The sequence below is a fragment of the Hyposmocoma kahamanoa genome, unplaced genomic scaffold (genome assembly GCF_003589595.1).
Source record: "Hyposmocoma kahamanoa isolate Upper Pololo Valley unplaced genomic scaffold, ASM358959v1 62, whole genome shotgun sequence".
Classification (NCBI taxonomy): Eukaryota; Metazoa; Arthropoda; class Insecta; order Lepidoptera; family Cosmopterigidae; genus Hyposmocoma; species Hyposmocoma kahamanoa.
Window position 1 is genome coordinate 1983978 of NW_020653850.1, and position 17147 is coordinate 2001124.

The 17147-nt window shown below is 35.9% G+C and overlaps 1 protein-coding gene across 1 annotated transcript; it reads right to left on the bottom strand.

Annotated features, from left to right (window-relative positions):
• Positions 1 to 12562: 12562 nt before the first annotated feature.
• On the bottom strand, positions 12563 to 16863 carry LOC113229684 (THAP domain-containing protein 1-like). The gene is made up of 4 exons (XM_026463365.1): positions 16727 to 16863; positions 15568 to 15679; positions 14915 to 15107; positions 12563 to 13186 (listed from the first exon to the last, which is right to left on the bottom strand). The coding sequence occupies exons 1-4, from the start codon at positions 16806 to 16808 to the stop codon at positions 12563 to 12565; spliced, it is 1011 nt and encodes a 336-aa protein (XP_026319150.1). The 5' UTR covers positions 16809 to 16863.
• Between the last annotated feature and the right edge of the window lie 284 nt (positions 16864 to 17147).

A 17147-nucleotide genomic window follows, 5' to 3' on the forward strand; every position in this document is an offset into this window, starting at 1 on the left:
CAAGTGTAGTTTGATTTCATGCTGAAACCAAATTTCTTAAATTATGACTACAAATAACACCCTAACAAACTAGAGACAATACGTATTATTTCTTTGGATAAATGACTGTTTATGATGTTTTGTTTATGTTTATGATTTATGATTTTATGATTACAAGCACAAGTAAAAGTAATCGTTACCGCGTGCGCCTTCGGCGACATGTCACGGTAACATTGACTATGAAAACCCAACGAAATGTTGCTTTAAGAATATACTCTAGAATTTAGAATATTAATCTGAATAGCAAACTACTTCTTTTTTTGTTTAAGAATATATTTTCTTAAAATACACCCAAGAAATTTTGAATTCATTTAAGATTATTTAAATTTGATATAAGAGGTAAAAATTTCTTGATGTAAGTAATGTCCAATTAATTGATTGGAAATGAAATAAAATCTTGAAGTGAACGTATTTGTCTAAAAGTTAGAATAAAGTTAAAAGTAAAATTGTATTAGAAAAAGATAAGCAGTATTTTTGTAATGACAATATTTTATTACTTTTAATAAATATTTTTTCAGAATATTTTGAGAAATCGAATATTTTGAGAAATTGCTCTTTCTTATTAGTAGAAATCCTTTTTTTCTGTGTACCCTTTCAAACAAAAAAGGATTTTCAAAATCGGTCCACAATTGACGGAGATATCGGTAAACATACATAAAACATACACACAGCCGAACGTATAAGCGAACGTACAAGAACGTATAAGTATAATAAAAATATAAGCGATTTACATCCCAAAACATTATTTCATTGTCAATAAAGGTGATATTTCGCGTAGCAGAAAACTGTAGCTAGTGATAATCATGTTTTACAACTTTATTTGCTCAAGTTTCAGAAAGGATAACAACGAAGTTTTGCTAACTTAATAAAAATGAAACAGAGTAACTTTAGAGTCATTTAACTGTAGAATAAAATACAAGCGTGTGTTTTTGAAAGTGATGGTATCCCAGTGGGAGAAAAGAGTTCTTCTGAAAAGAGTTCGACGGTTCACAACCCTCCGGTGGCTTGCACTCCACTTAAACTTTTAAGCTGGGTTTAGTCGCTTACCGTGTATGAAAACATCATATCATACCTGGAAAACGTATGCAGTTCCCAACCAGCTGAGCCAGTGTGGCGGACTATGGTGTAAACCGATGGTCTATCTACATTGACCCCCAAGGGTTGCCATCAATGTAAAGTGATCTAAAGTGAGTGAGGGTCGTATTCCAGAACTCTACTCAATGCTCAAGTCAGGACTTGAGCAGACTTGAGTATGATTTCAAGCACTGGAAATACGACCCTAATGGCAAGTGCTTGAGTATAATTTCAGTGCTCACTGCAATACTCAAGTCCTGACTTGAATGTTGAGTAGAGTTCTAGAATACGACCCTATGTGAGTGAATTCGATCTATGGCAGCCGAAAAAATGAGATGGAGACTACTAAAAAGAATTAACCGTATATCGGATACCGGTACACTTATGAAATATAACAATAATAATAAAAAAGACACCGCGATTCAAAAAAATAAATTATATAACTTGGGTTTAATTGTATGACTAGAATACGCCCAATAAATCAAATCATTAGAAATAAATGTAATTTTTCGGATATTGTTCAATTATTGTATTTTTTGTCTTCATCAAAGCAGCCATAGTGCTGTCGTCTACTGACAGACTTTGATTTCATGTCGTCATAGATAGCGTTTCAAGAAAAATAATAGGTTACTTTAGCAGTTCTTTAATTCTGTTTTTTTTATGTTAAAACGTCATAATAAGGCAAAAATTATAAAATATTTGCTTACTAACGATGCATCTCATATTAAACAGTGTAATTTTATTAATTCTGTGAATTCAATTGTAACTCGTCCCACCCGTCACAAAATTATGTCCCACCCGTCACAACTTAACATATTAATTTCCTTAAAATTTATCGAAGTTATTAATTAAGTGTATATATAATATAGAACTGTAACATTCAAGTTATCTCATATGGAAAACTTGCTGAACAAAATATTAATAGTTTGTCTTGATCTTGGTAATGAAGCCATCAACTCAAACAGGCGGGTGTCGTGTGTGTCCCATTCGTCACACTTAGAAAATTAAATGTTTTGAGGATAAATAATAGTCGCAGTCGAATTGCATATCTGGCTTCATGATATTTTCATTTCAAGTCTCATTAAGCTTTGGTTAGGGAGAAATTACTTAAAGTTGAAGAAAAAAAGGAGTCAAATTGCATAATAATAAAAATAATATTAGGACACTCAACATACAACAAAACTCACTCACTGATATAATGCACTTAGAACCATTTTAATATCATACGTAAGAGATAAATGTCTAAAGATTTCACATAAACTCACGTACGTTACGGAATAATTATTATTTAGTGTAAAGAAGCAAACGTTGAGCTAATGCATTTCACAACTGACAGTAGCTAGCGACTCAATATTTGTACGCGTGAAGCATTGACTTACAATTATATGGACGTCGGGTCCGCGCTAAAAAGTGTCCGAACTTATAGGGCGTTAAAATCGTATACAGAGCGTCATTCACGCTTTAGTCTTCGATTGTTCGACTGACAGCGAAGCAAGCAAAATTAGACAGTACTGCGATGACATTACAATTTAAATTCAACGTTTTAGCTTTTTCATATTCCTTTACATGTCACTACGTTTAAATAGGTTGACTTGGGACTTTTTTTCGTGGTTTTTGTATTAGACCCGTCGTCCATTTATTTGTAAGTCAATGGCGTGAAGTGATAGTTTAGTACGACGATTAAGCACACGTTTGCATCGAGTATTTAACCAGAAATAGAGACGAAATGTCATTTAGTTTGTTTGAAAACTATTCTGCCGAATCATTACCGTGACAACTAAGCTCCGATTGGCCAGCCCGAATTCGAAACGGGGTGTCGTCAATGGGTGTCGTCGATTGTTTCACTTCAACTCGACCAGTTAACTTGAGCTTTGCTATAATGGACGAAAATTGCAAAATTACATATTTAATATTCAATTACCGATGAAAACTGATTCAGTTTGTTTTATAATTAGATGTTTTGCTGTTTCCCCCACACCACCGAATGAATCAGCACGCCATTGTTAGAGATATTATCTTTATTACAATAAATACAGAATATTTTTGGAATATACGGAGACGTACACACAGGTCAGTTGTTGGCGCTGTCTATATTTCAGTGCAAACGAGATTTGACACTTATAAATAATAAGTGATGTATCACTGATGAGCTAACAGGAATGTATGGGCGTTATTTCGTCTCTATTTCTGGTTATATACTCGATGTATGTATTTAACCCACATTTTCAAAATTGAGTTGTATGGACGGTCCCCACGGAATTTAGCTTTGGAGCAATACTGCCGATATTAATAGGATTTTTGTCCTGCAGAAACGTGCGGTTAGGGTAATTTACAATCTGGGCCCCAGAGTGTCTGAGAGATAAGTTTAAAGAGATTAACATTCTTACACTGAAGTCACAGAACATTTATGAAAATGTTACTTATGTTATAAATTTAAACTAGCTTGACAGTTGTCTGAGTAAAGAAAAGAAAAAGTCGCGTGCTCCACAGTGTCCACAGTCCATCGTCAAGTTCGATTTTCAAAAACCTTTTCCACGCTAGCGTGCAAAAAACGCTTATGCACGCAGATTTCTAATGAGAAACATTGACTTACAAATAAATGGACGACGGGTCTAATACAAAAACCACGAAAAAATGTCCCAAGTCAACCTATTTAAACGTAGTGACATGTAAAGGAATATGAAAAAGCTAAAACGTTGAATTTAAATAGTAATGTCATCGCAGTACTGTCTAATTTTGCTTGCTTCGCTGTCAGTCGAACAAACGAAGACTAAAGCGTGAATGACGTTCTGTATACGATTTTAACGCCCTATAAGTTCGGACACTTTTTAGCGCGGACCCGACGTCCACATAATTGTAAGTCAATGATGAGAAAGAAAGCTTTTCCCAGCTAGTGCAGTGAAAAGGTTATTATACTTCTGCGTACTTGGATGACAAAAATCCTTGATAGTGACCCGTTTAGCATTTCAGGTATTCTAGTTCTAAGATAAATTAAATATTGTAATGATAAATGTATTACAAAGAGCAACTCCTAGAGTTTCTTGCTCATTCGTCTCAGGGGAATCTGCCGTACGAATGAGCAGTAGAGTTTAATTAATATGACGACTTCAAGTGTAATTTTGCTTACGTGGTTTACGTTGATTAGTGTGGGACGTGTCGGCAACATGCGGTAGTTGCAGTATTTTATTATTATATCATGAGATAATAGTCTGGATATAAAGAATATTTTAAAAATATTACATTATTGTTTACTTATGTATTACATTAAATACAGGCTGACTATTTAAAACCCTTTGATAGTAGGTAGGTAGTACTTAAACTTAATTGAACCGTTATTAATATTGCGTGTCAGTAGGTCATTTGTACACCGTAAAGTTGAAACTCCTGTGAAAATAATCGACGTAAGTTAACCTCGCAGGTATCTGTTGAAAGACTGACGACTAATATTCATGGAAAGCAAGTATAAAATTGCAAAATGTTTGCTTGGTATGTTGAAACTGCGGTTACGGCCCACACAGTTAGTCTTAACTGGCGTTAATTGACAATTTTGGTTAAAACAGAACATAATGTAATTGGGACATTAGCCCAAAAGCATATGTGTGCTGTGAAGTTATTTTTTTTATACTAAAATAAGTGCGCATTTGATCTCCACCTCACTTGATCGAAAGTGACGATAGCATATACACCTAATTAATGCCTATTCACTCTCGCCTTTTTTTATAACTTCAAGTGATGAGACGAACAAGTCGTGCGCCTGACGGTAAGCTACACGCCCAGTTGCAGTGCCACTCAGAGATTTAAATCGCAAAGATCTGAGGGGCTCTGCCGGTGCGCCCGTCACCCTGAGACATAAGTTGACAAGTCCAATACCCTTAGAAGCGCCAATACCCTTCAAAACCGGAACACAGTAATGCTGGCATTACAGCGTGGCGGTAGAAATAGTTAAGGTGGCAGTATTAACCTGGACGACCTCTTTCACAAGGAGTTCTACTGCTACTAAAAAGGTCCAAGGTATAGCATTCGAGGAATACGTACGCAGGCAGGGAATTCGACTCCCTAGCCGCTCGCCATATACGTTAATGTAGAAGCAAAACGCTTCGTGTGCATCATGGACATATCCACAACATAAGGGTGGAACACAACCTTCGTCTAGTCTAGTCCCCCGATGATGGAAAGGGGATGGCAGAATTAAATCATGCAATTCCATCGCACTCTCCGTGATTTCATGGTTACAAATAGGAACACAACAAAGTTCATTTCATAAATAGGTCCTACCGGACATCGAACCCGGGATCTTCTCATCCAGCGCCCACAGTACAAACCGTTGGCGCCACCGAGGTTACTGACGTTCAAATTTTAATTTATAATTTCACTACTTACAACACAAATATAACCGTGACGAATTGATTACATAATATCACACAGTTACAATTGTAATATTATGACTTGTTTGCCATTTTTGAGTTGTGTCACTGTAGATGCGTGGTGTGCGATACAACTACGAATAACTACACTGTTGATGCAATCGCCAATACAGCGTTCCGATTATGGATCTCTCTCTCTTTTCTAATATAGCTAATGATGGAGCACTCTTGTCAAAAAAAATCTATTCACTCTTTCCTTGAAAAGGTTCAAGTTATATTTGTTCCGATTCCAGATCCTAGTAATTATTTCCGTATTAGGAAATAGGAAGCAAAGCCTTTCGTACGAATTTATGGTTTGTCAAAGGACAAAAATCGCCAAAGATGGATAGAGCGTAACGAAATTATTTGTCTACAGCTTCGACACACACTCGGCAAAACTATCCCGTAAAATACCGTCAAACACATTTCTACGATGGCCCAAAGCAATTAACGAGTAAGACGCAAGTAACCTTTATCAGTCGGATGTAAGTCGACAGGAACTAACTACCCGTCTGAAGTAAACTAATTGGATTAAAAGACACGCTATTAGGTGTCTTAAATGCATTAGGTATATTTATTTTATTCCTTTTGAATGTTATGCAGTAATATATTTCAACCACAACTACGTCCCGACTACCCGGGCACGAGTTTAGATATTGAGTATTTAGATGACAGTCTGCCACGCTGGCCCAATGCGGGTTGGGGATAGCAGCGTTATCAGTTCTCAATCGTCTTCGACATGAAGGTTTCTACACACTCGTTTTCATATATACATGCATAAATATACGTAAGTTAGAAGTTAAAGACATAGATAGGTAGGTAGGTTTAGGTAGGTAGTAGCTGAGCTCCTTGAGAAAAGTTCCGTCCAGGGAAGTACTGCTTATTTAACTTACTGCGTTCCGGTTTAGATGGGTAAGGGCGCTGGTGAAATTACAGGCACATGGGACTTGTCCACTTATGTCCCTACGATCTTTGCGATTTAAAGCTTTGAATGGAAATTTAACTGTTATGGATAGGTGTCTCGCTCACCACTAGGCACGACTTGTTCGTCCCTTTACTTGGTATTATAATAAATAAAGGTGCCACCAGGATTTTCTCAATTGTGAAACAATCGTTCTCGCTTCTTAGGACTGTATTATAGATAGTTACTATTCAAAGATATGGCAACTTGCATTGTGGGAACTGTTAAGTGGCCATTCGAATTTGTAGAGCTCCATAAGAGTTTGTCCAGGGAAGTACTGCCACGTTACCTATTTCTGCCGCCAAGCAGTAATGTGAGAATTATTGCGTTCCAATTTGGATGCTGGTGAAATTTCAGGTACGTGGAACTTGTCAAATTATGTCTCAGGGTCATAGGCGCAGTGGCAGTGCACCTAAGAGTTTTGCGATTTAAAGCTTTTTTCTATTTATTTTATTAAGGCTAATAATACATGCAGCTGTGCCTTAAAAACCACTGAGGAAACCCTCAAAAACCACTGAGGAAACCCTCAGTGGTTTTTGAGGGTTTATCCGTCCAAAGCGATTCGCTCGAACAACTGTCTTTTTAGTTTGTTTTTTACATTCCCCTTCCAATACGAATCCTGAATTACATAGTCTATTTTTCGAGTACCCCACATATTCGTTCTAGGGAGTACATATTTCTTAGTATTTAACATTCTTAAATTGTTTGGTCTCCGATTATGCAACACTCCTAGTTGCAAATTATAAATGTTTAAACCGTAACCAATTACAGAGTCTTTTAAATCTTTACTTAATTTGTTACTTTATGGTACTCCAATTGAAGTTATTCACGTAATTTTTTTTTTTTAATAGAAAAGCTCTTTTTTGGCCAATAGCCTGTGTATAAACATAAAAACATCATTGCTCTTACTCAGATTACCGTCCGCAATTTCTCTGTCTTGAATCTTCTCCAAGTATCTTTGTTTTTATGTACTTTTTAATTTGTCGTAATCCATTTTGCTTATTGTCTAATTATTTAAGCGTTTCTGTTTGATCGTATTTCTTTTTATACGCACCGCCAACGAAAGGATAGGATTATAACAGTACTTTACTTTGCGGTTTTCGATTAGGTACTTTTGGGCAACCTGCTGCTCAAATTGCTGCACTATGCTGCATGCTTAAGCTTCCTTACGAGTCAATATGTTTACCTGGCTAAGAGCTTGTTCCTAAACATCACATTAAAGCTGTGCTGCCCTGGTAAGCCCATCTGGCAAGTGTCATTATGGATCCTTCGTGGTAGTCAAAGTCAAAGTAAAAGGTCATTTATTCCATAGGTAAAATAGATTTACACTTGAAAACGTCACATTTACATTACATTACATTAAGCTACTGCTCGTTCACTACGCTGACTTCCCTGAGAAGAACGAGCAAGAAACTCTAGGGATTGCCTTTTAAAATAAACTTAAATGCTATGGAATACACTTTGAATCAAATTTGTGTGGATTCTGGAGCCGTGTCGTCTTTCCATACATCTTTATCTAACACGTAGTCTTCAAGTTTGTAATATGATTTTTCGATCAAAATACTTTTAATGTAGTTTTTAAACTTAGGAAATGATAAACTTAACATATGCTCCGGAATCTTATTGCAAAAACGTATACAGTTCCCCATAAAAGAGTCGTTTAACTTGGTTAAACGAAATCGTGGTACCATGAGTTTGGACTTAGCTCTAAGGTTAATATTATGGATAGTACAGTAGTAATAGTAGTGGTTTATATATAGCAGAGGACTACATTATATGCTGATTACATGAAGTGAAATGTTAGAAGAAAATAATGGGTGAATGATGATGTCTATAAACAACAAGATGATTAATGGAAGTAGAATACGTACTGCGCCGACCCCAAATAATGGGATAAGAGAGGAAGGATTATCATGGATATGGAACTAGATGTAGACAAGACATCTATGTAAAACACCTATGTGGCAGACAGATAAAAGAATAAAAGCAAACCAAAGCCTCAAGACAAAGTGTTGCGCTGTAAAATGTATAATATCACTAAAAATAGTTTGTTACGAGACTGGAACGTGGAATTCCATTTTGAGGAATCGAATACGTTCTTGTAGTAACGTATTTTCACACAATACGGTCCCGTAACAGATATTTCGGTTACAGCTTTTCTGAGACGGAAATCGAGGAATTGGAACGAAAAATAATTCAGACGTAAATTCTACGGAACATATCGTCCTGTTTTAGGACCGAAAAGATGCTACGATTCATTGCTAAAAATCGTAGACCACAACATTGTTTTCGAAAGGAGATATCACCCTTTTGGTTACTTACTTATAAGGTATGAAATTTAATAGGATTAAAGAATCCAAAAAACATGCGAATAGAGATTTAATAGCGACAAAAACAGAGTTAACAATAATGTGCCAGGAAACTACACCAATTTCTTAGTCTCAAACTAGGGAGCTCATCATCCAGCGCCCACAGTGCAAATTGTTAGGCCATTGAAGTCGTCAAACCACGTATGGTTAGGTATTGAACAACCCATTCACAAAAAATTCCACTTAACAGATTAAATGATGTACTTTTACTAAAATATATTTTTTATACAAAGTCTCAGTCAAGCAACATCACGTCTCATTCAAAACGGTCTTGCAAAAGGGTGGAAATTGAATCAACTCTAACAGAAGACAATTTTCTCAAACGAGTCATCATAAATCTGATCTGCGTAACCGTCTACCCTCAGAAGATTAAAGTAAAAATGCCAACACGAACGCCTGTTAGCTGCGTTGCTACAGATGCAACGCAATATTTACCAAATATGTTTAACCCTGCTAAACATGTACACACATATGACACAACAGCACAAAATTCTCACACACTATATCAGTGCAACGTGTGAAAAGATTTGCTATAGTCCTCACGTTTGATAGGCGAATTAGCAACCACATCAGTTAAGTTGCTAGCAAAAATACCACGATTACATCTGTTGAATTCATTAGTTCCTTTCAACGAGGAACGTATATTCAAAATTCAAATTCAAAATAATCTTTATTTCATGAGTAAGCATTATTACCTACACTTGAAATCGTCACAATGGTTAAACTCTACCGCTCATTCGTAAGGCAGATTCCCCTGAGAAGAATGAGCAAGAAACTCTAGGGGTTGCTCTTTGTAAATAACATTTACAATTTTTTTTTTATTTCAAACATCAGAGACCACGGATTTTTGTCATCCAAGTACGCAGAAGTTGTATAATAACCTTTAGTATAAAGTTTTTGTTTCACTATAGTTTTAAACCCCGTGAAAGGCAAATTTTGTATATCAACCGGAATCTTATTATAGAAGCGTATACATTGCCCCTTAAATGATTTCATGACTTTGTGAAGACGACTATCAAGAAAAGCTAGTTTATTTTTATTCCTCGTATTAATGTTATGTCTGTCACTATTTATTATTTTGTATAAGAACTTCTATTGCATTGTGTTGGGACGATATATTTATTGTGAAGTTTGCAAGCAGGATCCTGCGAACCAGGTTTATGTTAGAAGCATAAGGCTGTCAGAAACAGCGCAATGGTGTAATTTCCTTGAAATTATTAGCTCGCTCTCATCATAGCTTAATGTCCGATTTATGTCGGGAGTAACTGTTGAAATATTAGCAACAGGTACGCAATTACTACGAATAATTGCTGAACACTTTCTACGGGATTTAAAATGTAACTGCCTTCCAACTTTATTACGCTGGACTAGAACTCTGAAATAAAACGACAACATTAATTTCAGAAATTTGGGGGATCTCTGAAATGAAAATAAATACACACTGTGACAATGACAAGAATGAAACTATTAATGAAAATATGATATAATACGTCGACGTGATAAAGGAATTTAATACGGTCAACCGTGACCATGGAACCAATATTGGACCAGTGAAATGCCCGAAACGTTGGTTTATTGGAAAAATCTAATATTTAAACCGCGATTTAGACCCGGAAAAACTGTATCATTTCCAATGTGGAGCAATCACGGAAACCTAAGAACTAATGTAAAGAAATTTAAGACAAACATTATAAAGAAGTCAAAGTTTGACCGTGCTTACAAACAACAAACAACTTGTCACAAAAAATCAAGCTCATGACCCTGGCAATGACCCTACCCAGAGTCAGCAACAGGAGCCTAGGAATCGATTTAAGGCACGCTTAGCACACAATGGCTGTCATAATCACACACTCGCTGAATTAGCATTACACGGCTCGGTGGTTCCGTGTGCCAAGGTGCCAACAACATACTTTATATGACTTGGCTTTATGATAATGGTCGCATTTTCTTTAAAGCCTAAAAATGTGTCGTGAAAATTTCGAGAGGCTATTATTAGAATACAATTTAGTAACCATTGGGAATTATTTATTTATGTTTTAAAATAGATAGTGTTTCGAGCTACTAACAATGAATTGCTTTAGAGTCATACATTTAACAAACTTTCGAAAGTAGATTTAGGTAAAAAAATATATATATATAATTTATTTTCAAAAATCTGCGACAAAAAGCATCTTGTTCCTGTATTGTAGTAGTTCGTTAACTGTGTTACTCAAATTGTGTCACCGATCCAGGCGGCTTCTTTACGAAAATAGGACACCGTTCGGGTTAGCACTTCGTTAGCGAGATCCAGGGCTTTGTTTCCCGCCTAGGCGCACTTAACTCCGATTTAACGAGATCGCTTTTAAGTTAACGCGAAACTAAAACCGCAAATTGCGTAATAATCATGATTAACGATCCGGCTTGAAGGACCATTTTCTAGAGCGCAATTATTCATCCATTGATAACCAAAATGTTGAAACTCGCCGACTTGTTTTGACGACAGATTGATAGACAGGCAAACAACTTGAACCAAAACTGTCTGATTAACTGACTGACAAGCACTTGATGGAGGCTCGTATATGCCTCTGCGTTGACGGAAGTTACAATAATCCGGCGCGAAGGACCAAAATGTTAATTAAAAGTTGTCTCTTCGTGATTATATTCAACAATTCCTTTTGTTTTCCACGTTTCCGGAAGCTCTCACGATGACAATACAATCCATTAGGGTTTATTAATGAAGGTAAGTTGAATACTTTCGCTGGAACATACAAAACAATACCCAAGAGCTACCTAATTAAAAATAAAGAAGCCACTAAGGAACACTTTCGATAAAGAAATTATTCCTTGACCTTATAAGAAAGAGAAAATATTATTGTCGCATGACATTTTCTATAGTTAATAAAAACATAATTAAAATTTACACGTTTCTATAGCGTCTGAACGCGGCGCGGTTAAGGCATGCCTTACTTTTAAGGCAACGACACGCGCGAGGAATAGTGATTGCGAAAGTCCTGTTACTACAGCCAGTTACTTCGCAGTCCCAATTCACCTCATAAAACGAAGAGAAATCAGAATTGAACAAGGAAGTCGACGAAAATAGCGTGGAAAACATACCTTTTCAAGCGTTCTTCATAATCCGTATTAATAAATCCAGTCACAATACAAAAACAAAAAACATTTAAACACAACACAACATAAAACTTTGAAACTGTTGCGAGTTTAATGAACGAGCACACACATGTTATAAGGTAGTTTTTAGAATAATTGTTGAAAAAACTTGCACAATATTTGAACAGATGTATTTATTTTGGTTCACGCGCGACGTCGTGTTAGCGAAGTTACGAAACACAACCACACACGGCAAAGCAATCACGACACTGACGGATTCATTTGTTTGGGCCGCGGGCGGGTACGTTATACTCTTCTAGCATGTTTAAACTTTTGTATAGCATTATCTCTTTCGGGCAGGGCTTCTGGTCAGCGCCATCTGTCGAGGAGCTTTAAAACTAGGAACTTAATAGGTTGCGCTATTAGAACCGGTTAGGCGCGCAATAGAGGTTCGTATCGAACGTATCTTTAGAACCAAACCTCGTTTGGAGATTCTATTGGTGCAGAAATGAAAATTATTACTTAAATGGGAATTAAAATTAAACATGACGCAAAAATGCATTTTCGAAAATATCACTAATTTATTCTCAAAAAAGAATTTCATTTATTTACATTTATGTTAATTTCAATCAGCGTAATGATATTTTACATGATAATTCTGTATCAGTCTGTTCTGCAGTGACTTTTATTAAATTGTTGCTTGTCAACACATTTTTTGGATTGTATCCTGCTGTGACCCAATTATCAAGTACATCTGTACTTGGTAACATAGTCCTTAATGTGTTCCTTATATACACATATGCTTGTGGGGAATACTTATAAATACTTAGTGCAAAGTTCTTCAAATCGTCCGTATGTCTAGTTGGCATTGCCATGACTAATCCGTTAGTGTCTTCTCTGATTTTATCCTGCAATGACAATAAAATCCGTGCTTTTTTCTTTTTCTTTTGTTCCAGAACTTCCTTTTTCATATCTATGATTTGATTAAGTCGATTCAAAAATCTGCTTTGCCGATTATGGATCTTCATGTTGAATTTTAACTTATCTTTTAATCCGATGCACTGCCGTTGCATCATTTGAACTTCGGTGAAGAGTTTTAGAAGACCTTCATCAACCATTTGTGTTTTGTTAACATGTTTGCCATTGATTGTGAGTGTTGGGTCTACATCCATATCAGATTCACATTCTGTTATGTCTCCGTCTACATCTGTATCATCCTCATGGTCTAGAGTTTCTTCTTCTATGTACTCCACCTGGTGGCAAAAACAGTGTATGTAGTTTTATTAGCGTTTTGTAAGTAATCTTGTAAATTATATCTAATTAGGAAACGGTTTACATTTTTAAGTGTACAATGACAGTTTTATACTTAGTCTGGCCATAAATACTGTTACACTTAAAAATAAAAAAATATTACATTTGAATTTCGAATCTGTCATTTTTATAGGATTGTTCATTGTGTTTTCTCATTTTGGCGCCAATACATTGTACAATATTTTGCGATATTAAAATGGAGTGGGGTGATAAAGAGAACCGAATCGCTGTGATTGCATTACACAAAGTAGGTATGGAGCCAAATACAATTTTTAAAACTCTCCATACACTTGGTAATAGTAAAATGTTTGTGTACTGGGCTATTAATAGGTACAATGAGACTTCCTCTGTTTGTGACAGAAAAAGATCTGGCCGTCCACGTAGTCTTCGTACGAAAAAGCTGGTCAAAGCAGTAAGGGAAAGAATTCGAAGAAATCCTGTCCGAAAGCAAAAGATTTTATCTCGGGAAATGTAGATAGCACCTAGAACCATGTCGCGTACTTTAAAAGATGACTTAGGACTTGCAGCCTATAAGAGACGCACTGGTCATTTCTTAACTGATAATTTAAAGAAGAATAGGGTAGTAAAATCGAAACAACTACTGAAGCGGTACGCAAAGGGAGGTCACAGAAAAATTTTGTTTACGGACGAGAAACTTTTTACAATTGAGCAACATTTTAACAAACAAAGTGACCGTATTTATGCTCAAAGCTCTAAGGAAGCTTCCCAATTAGTCGACAGAGTGCAACGTGGACATTATCCGACTTCAGTGATGGTTTGGTGGGGTGTTAGCTATGAAGGAGTGACTGAGCCATATTTTTGTGAAAAAGGTATCAAAACATCGGCACAAGTGTATCAAGATACCATTCTTGAGAAGGTAGTTAAGCCCCTTAACATCACCATGTTCAATGACCAAGTATGGTCCTTCCAGCAAGACTCGGCGCCGGGTCATAAAGCTCGGTCCACGCAGTCTTGGTTGGAAGCGAACGTTTCGGACTTCATCAGAGCTGTAGACTGGCCGTCGTCTAGTCCCGATCTTAATCCGCTGGATTATGATTTATGGTCAGTTTTAGAGAGTACAGATTGCTCTAAACGCCATGATAATTTGGAGTCCCTAAAACAATCTATACGATTGGCAGTGAAGAATTTCCCATGGAAAGAGTGCGTGCTTCTATTGATAACTGGCCTCAACGTTTAAAGGACTGTATTGCAGCTAATGGAGACCACTTCGAATAAGCTTTTTATATTTTTAATTGTTGTATATTTATGTATTAAACTAACACACTTATTTATACGTAATAAATGTTATTTGCAGTTAAAAAAATTTTTTTTTCTTTATTACAATATTTATGGCAAGACTAGGTATATACACCAAAATGAAGTACAGACTCTCTACCTCTGCATCAGCTTCTAACCAACAAATCTGGGTAGACTTGTCATGAGCACTGTTTGACAAAGGGCTGGTGATTTCAGTAAACCAACTGCCAATTGTGGGAGGATTGTGATTCCAGCCAACTTTGATGGGTAGCAACCTTGTAGGGTGATGTTCAATTTCTAGTGGAACCAATTAAGACAAATTCTCTAAATTAGTACAGGTCTGGGTTTTTCAGGTAATGCCCCTATTAATTTTCTATCAATTTTGTAGTCAGAAGAAAATTCCAATAATATACCTCCAAAACATGTTTAGGCAGCTTCAATGAAGGAACAGCCTTATCAACCAATACCATCTGATTGTTAGCATCTATCTGGAATGAGTCAACAGAGAAATGTTGTATGCAGATGTATGAATAGTCTGTTGGGGTCCAATTGTTGCGACCTGTCAGGTTTGTCCACAGTTGCCTGTAGCTTGGGTCTTCAGGAAACCTAAAAGATAAAAGAATAAAAGGTATTGATGGTGTTTTATTACTACGGTGTTTCACAGACCAGGGCTTGTGGTCCATTACGATTGTGATACACCTTAAAGGGCTGCCTTTAAGGCTTGAACTAATAAACAGATTCATCATATGGCAGCCTTTTGAGATAATAATAAAAGATAGTGGTCTCTGTAATGGAAACTGTCACATATAATAATGATATCATCAAATAGCCTCTATTCATTATCAATAATAGTTATATAATTTGTGTGCTGAAACAGAGCATAAATATTCTTAAGATGATTACTGTATGCTCTTTGTAGCCTGCAAGAATGCCACAGTAACAATTTATTTATTTATTTATCTAGCCATCTGCCTAATATAACTGTACCATTTAATTTCAAACTGTAAATTCTGTACATATAATATAAAAACTATGATGAATTAAAAAAAATACCAAAGTAGTATACCCGAAAAACTCATCAGAACTCAGATTCTTGGAATCATCACACCCCAACACAGCGCATGTTTTCGTTATTTCTGTGTTGTCTGCATTATGTTTCAATTCTGGAGCTACCATGGCTGAAAAAAAATTTAATTTCTTACATTAAAAATGTTTTTTTATCTATCTACTTCGATTGGAAGTAGGGAAATTATACTTGAAATCGTCTCACATGTATTTCAAATATCATAAATTGAAACAACCTGAAAAAGCTAAACGGGTCACTACCATGGATTTTTATAATACCAATATGTAGAAGCTATATAACTACCTATAACAAAAAGTTTTTGTTTCACTATAGATATAAATCTCAAAAATGGCAGAGTTTTTAATATCAACCAGAACCTCATTATAAAAGCACATGCATTACCCCTAAAATAAATTTGTAATTTAGTGAAGACAACCGTCAAGAACAGCCAGTTTAATTTTAATGTAACACCTTCAATGGTAGAAATTCATAACTTTTAAATGAAAAAGAAATGTTCTTAACAGCATGTTAATGCAGGCCAAAGATTCTACACACAGATATACTATGAACAATTTTATGATACTATAGTGTACACATACTCAGGGTCGTATTCCAGAACTGTACTCAATGCTCAAGTCAGGATTTGAGCAGACTTGAGTATGACTTCAAGCACTGGAAATACCACCCTAATGGCAAGGACTTGAGTATGATATCTAGTGCTTTGAATCATACTCAAGTCCTGACTTGAGCTTTGAGTAGAGTTCTAGAATACGACCTTCAGAGTTGTATTCCAGAACTCTACTCAATGCTCAAGTCAGGATTTGAGCAGACTTGAGTATGCTTTCAAGCACTGGAAATACGACCCTAATGGCAAGGACTTGAGTATGATTTTCAGTCCTCACTGCAATACTCAAGTCCTGACTTGAGTATTGAGAAGAGTTCTGGAATACGACCCTAAATCATACAGAAAAACAGGTGAACCTCTGGAGAAAGTAAACGTCCAAGTGGTAGCAGAGGGCCCAATGAGTAGGGAAACAATAGCATTAAGCATTTCAAAACAACATTTGTAATTACTATGGTAGTGGGGTATGTAAATGAAAAATGAAACCATTTAATAATGACAATACAAAACCGGTTCAAAAATAAAACAAATTTGTACCTATCGGTGTGGATTTCAGCTTGCTTTCAATGAAATCTGTTCCATTCTCCTTCATTTTTACGACGCTTTGAACAAAACTCATTTGGATTTAAGAATAACTTGTTTTATTTACAAAGGCCGTCAATCGAGGCGGCGCGGCGCCAACCAATCTTTGTATAGGTTATCATTTAAATTTTTAACCTATTTACACACCAATTCGCCTAACCTTTAAAGTCCTAAAATTATTGTGTTTGTAACTACAATATAGCCACTAATATTATTGTATTTAATTTTAATTTATTCGTAAAAGACCACTCATTTCAGAACATTCAAAATTTTGAACGAATAATTGAACTATTTGTCTATAAATCTCTACTACTAAATTTCTTGTCTATGCGCTAAAGTACGCCATCATGATTTTGGTAATAGTTACCGGTTTTTA

Bases quoted from the DNA above. Each gene is read 5' to 3' on its own strand.
- LOC113229684 (XM_026463365.1), bottom strand. From the start codon at position 16,808: ATGAGTTTTGTTCAAAGCGTCGTAAAAATGAAGGAGAATGGAACAGAT. The intron at 15,680-16,726 runs GTACAAATTTGT...ATTTTTTTTCAG, and splicing joins GCTGAAATCCACACCGATAG to CCATGGTAGCTCCAGAATTG. The intron at 13,187-14,914 runs GTATATTATTGG...TTTTGCCACCAG, and splicing joins TGCCTAAACATGTTTTGGAG to GTGGAGTACATAGAAGAAGA.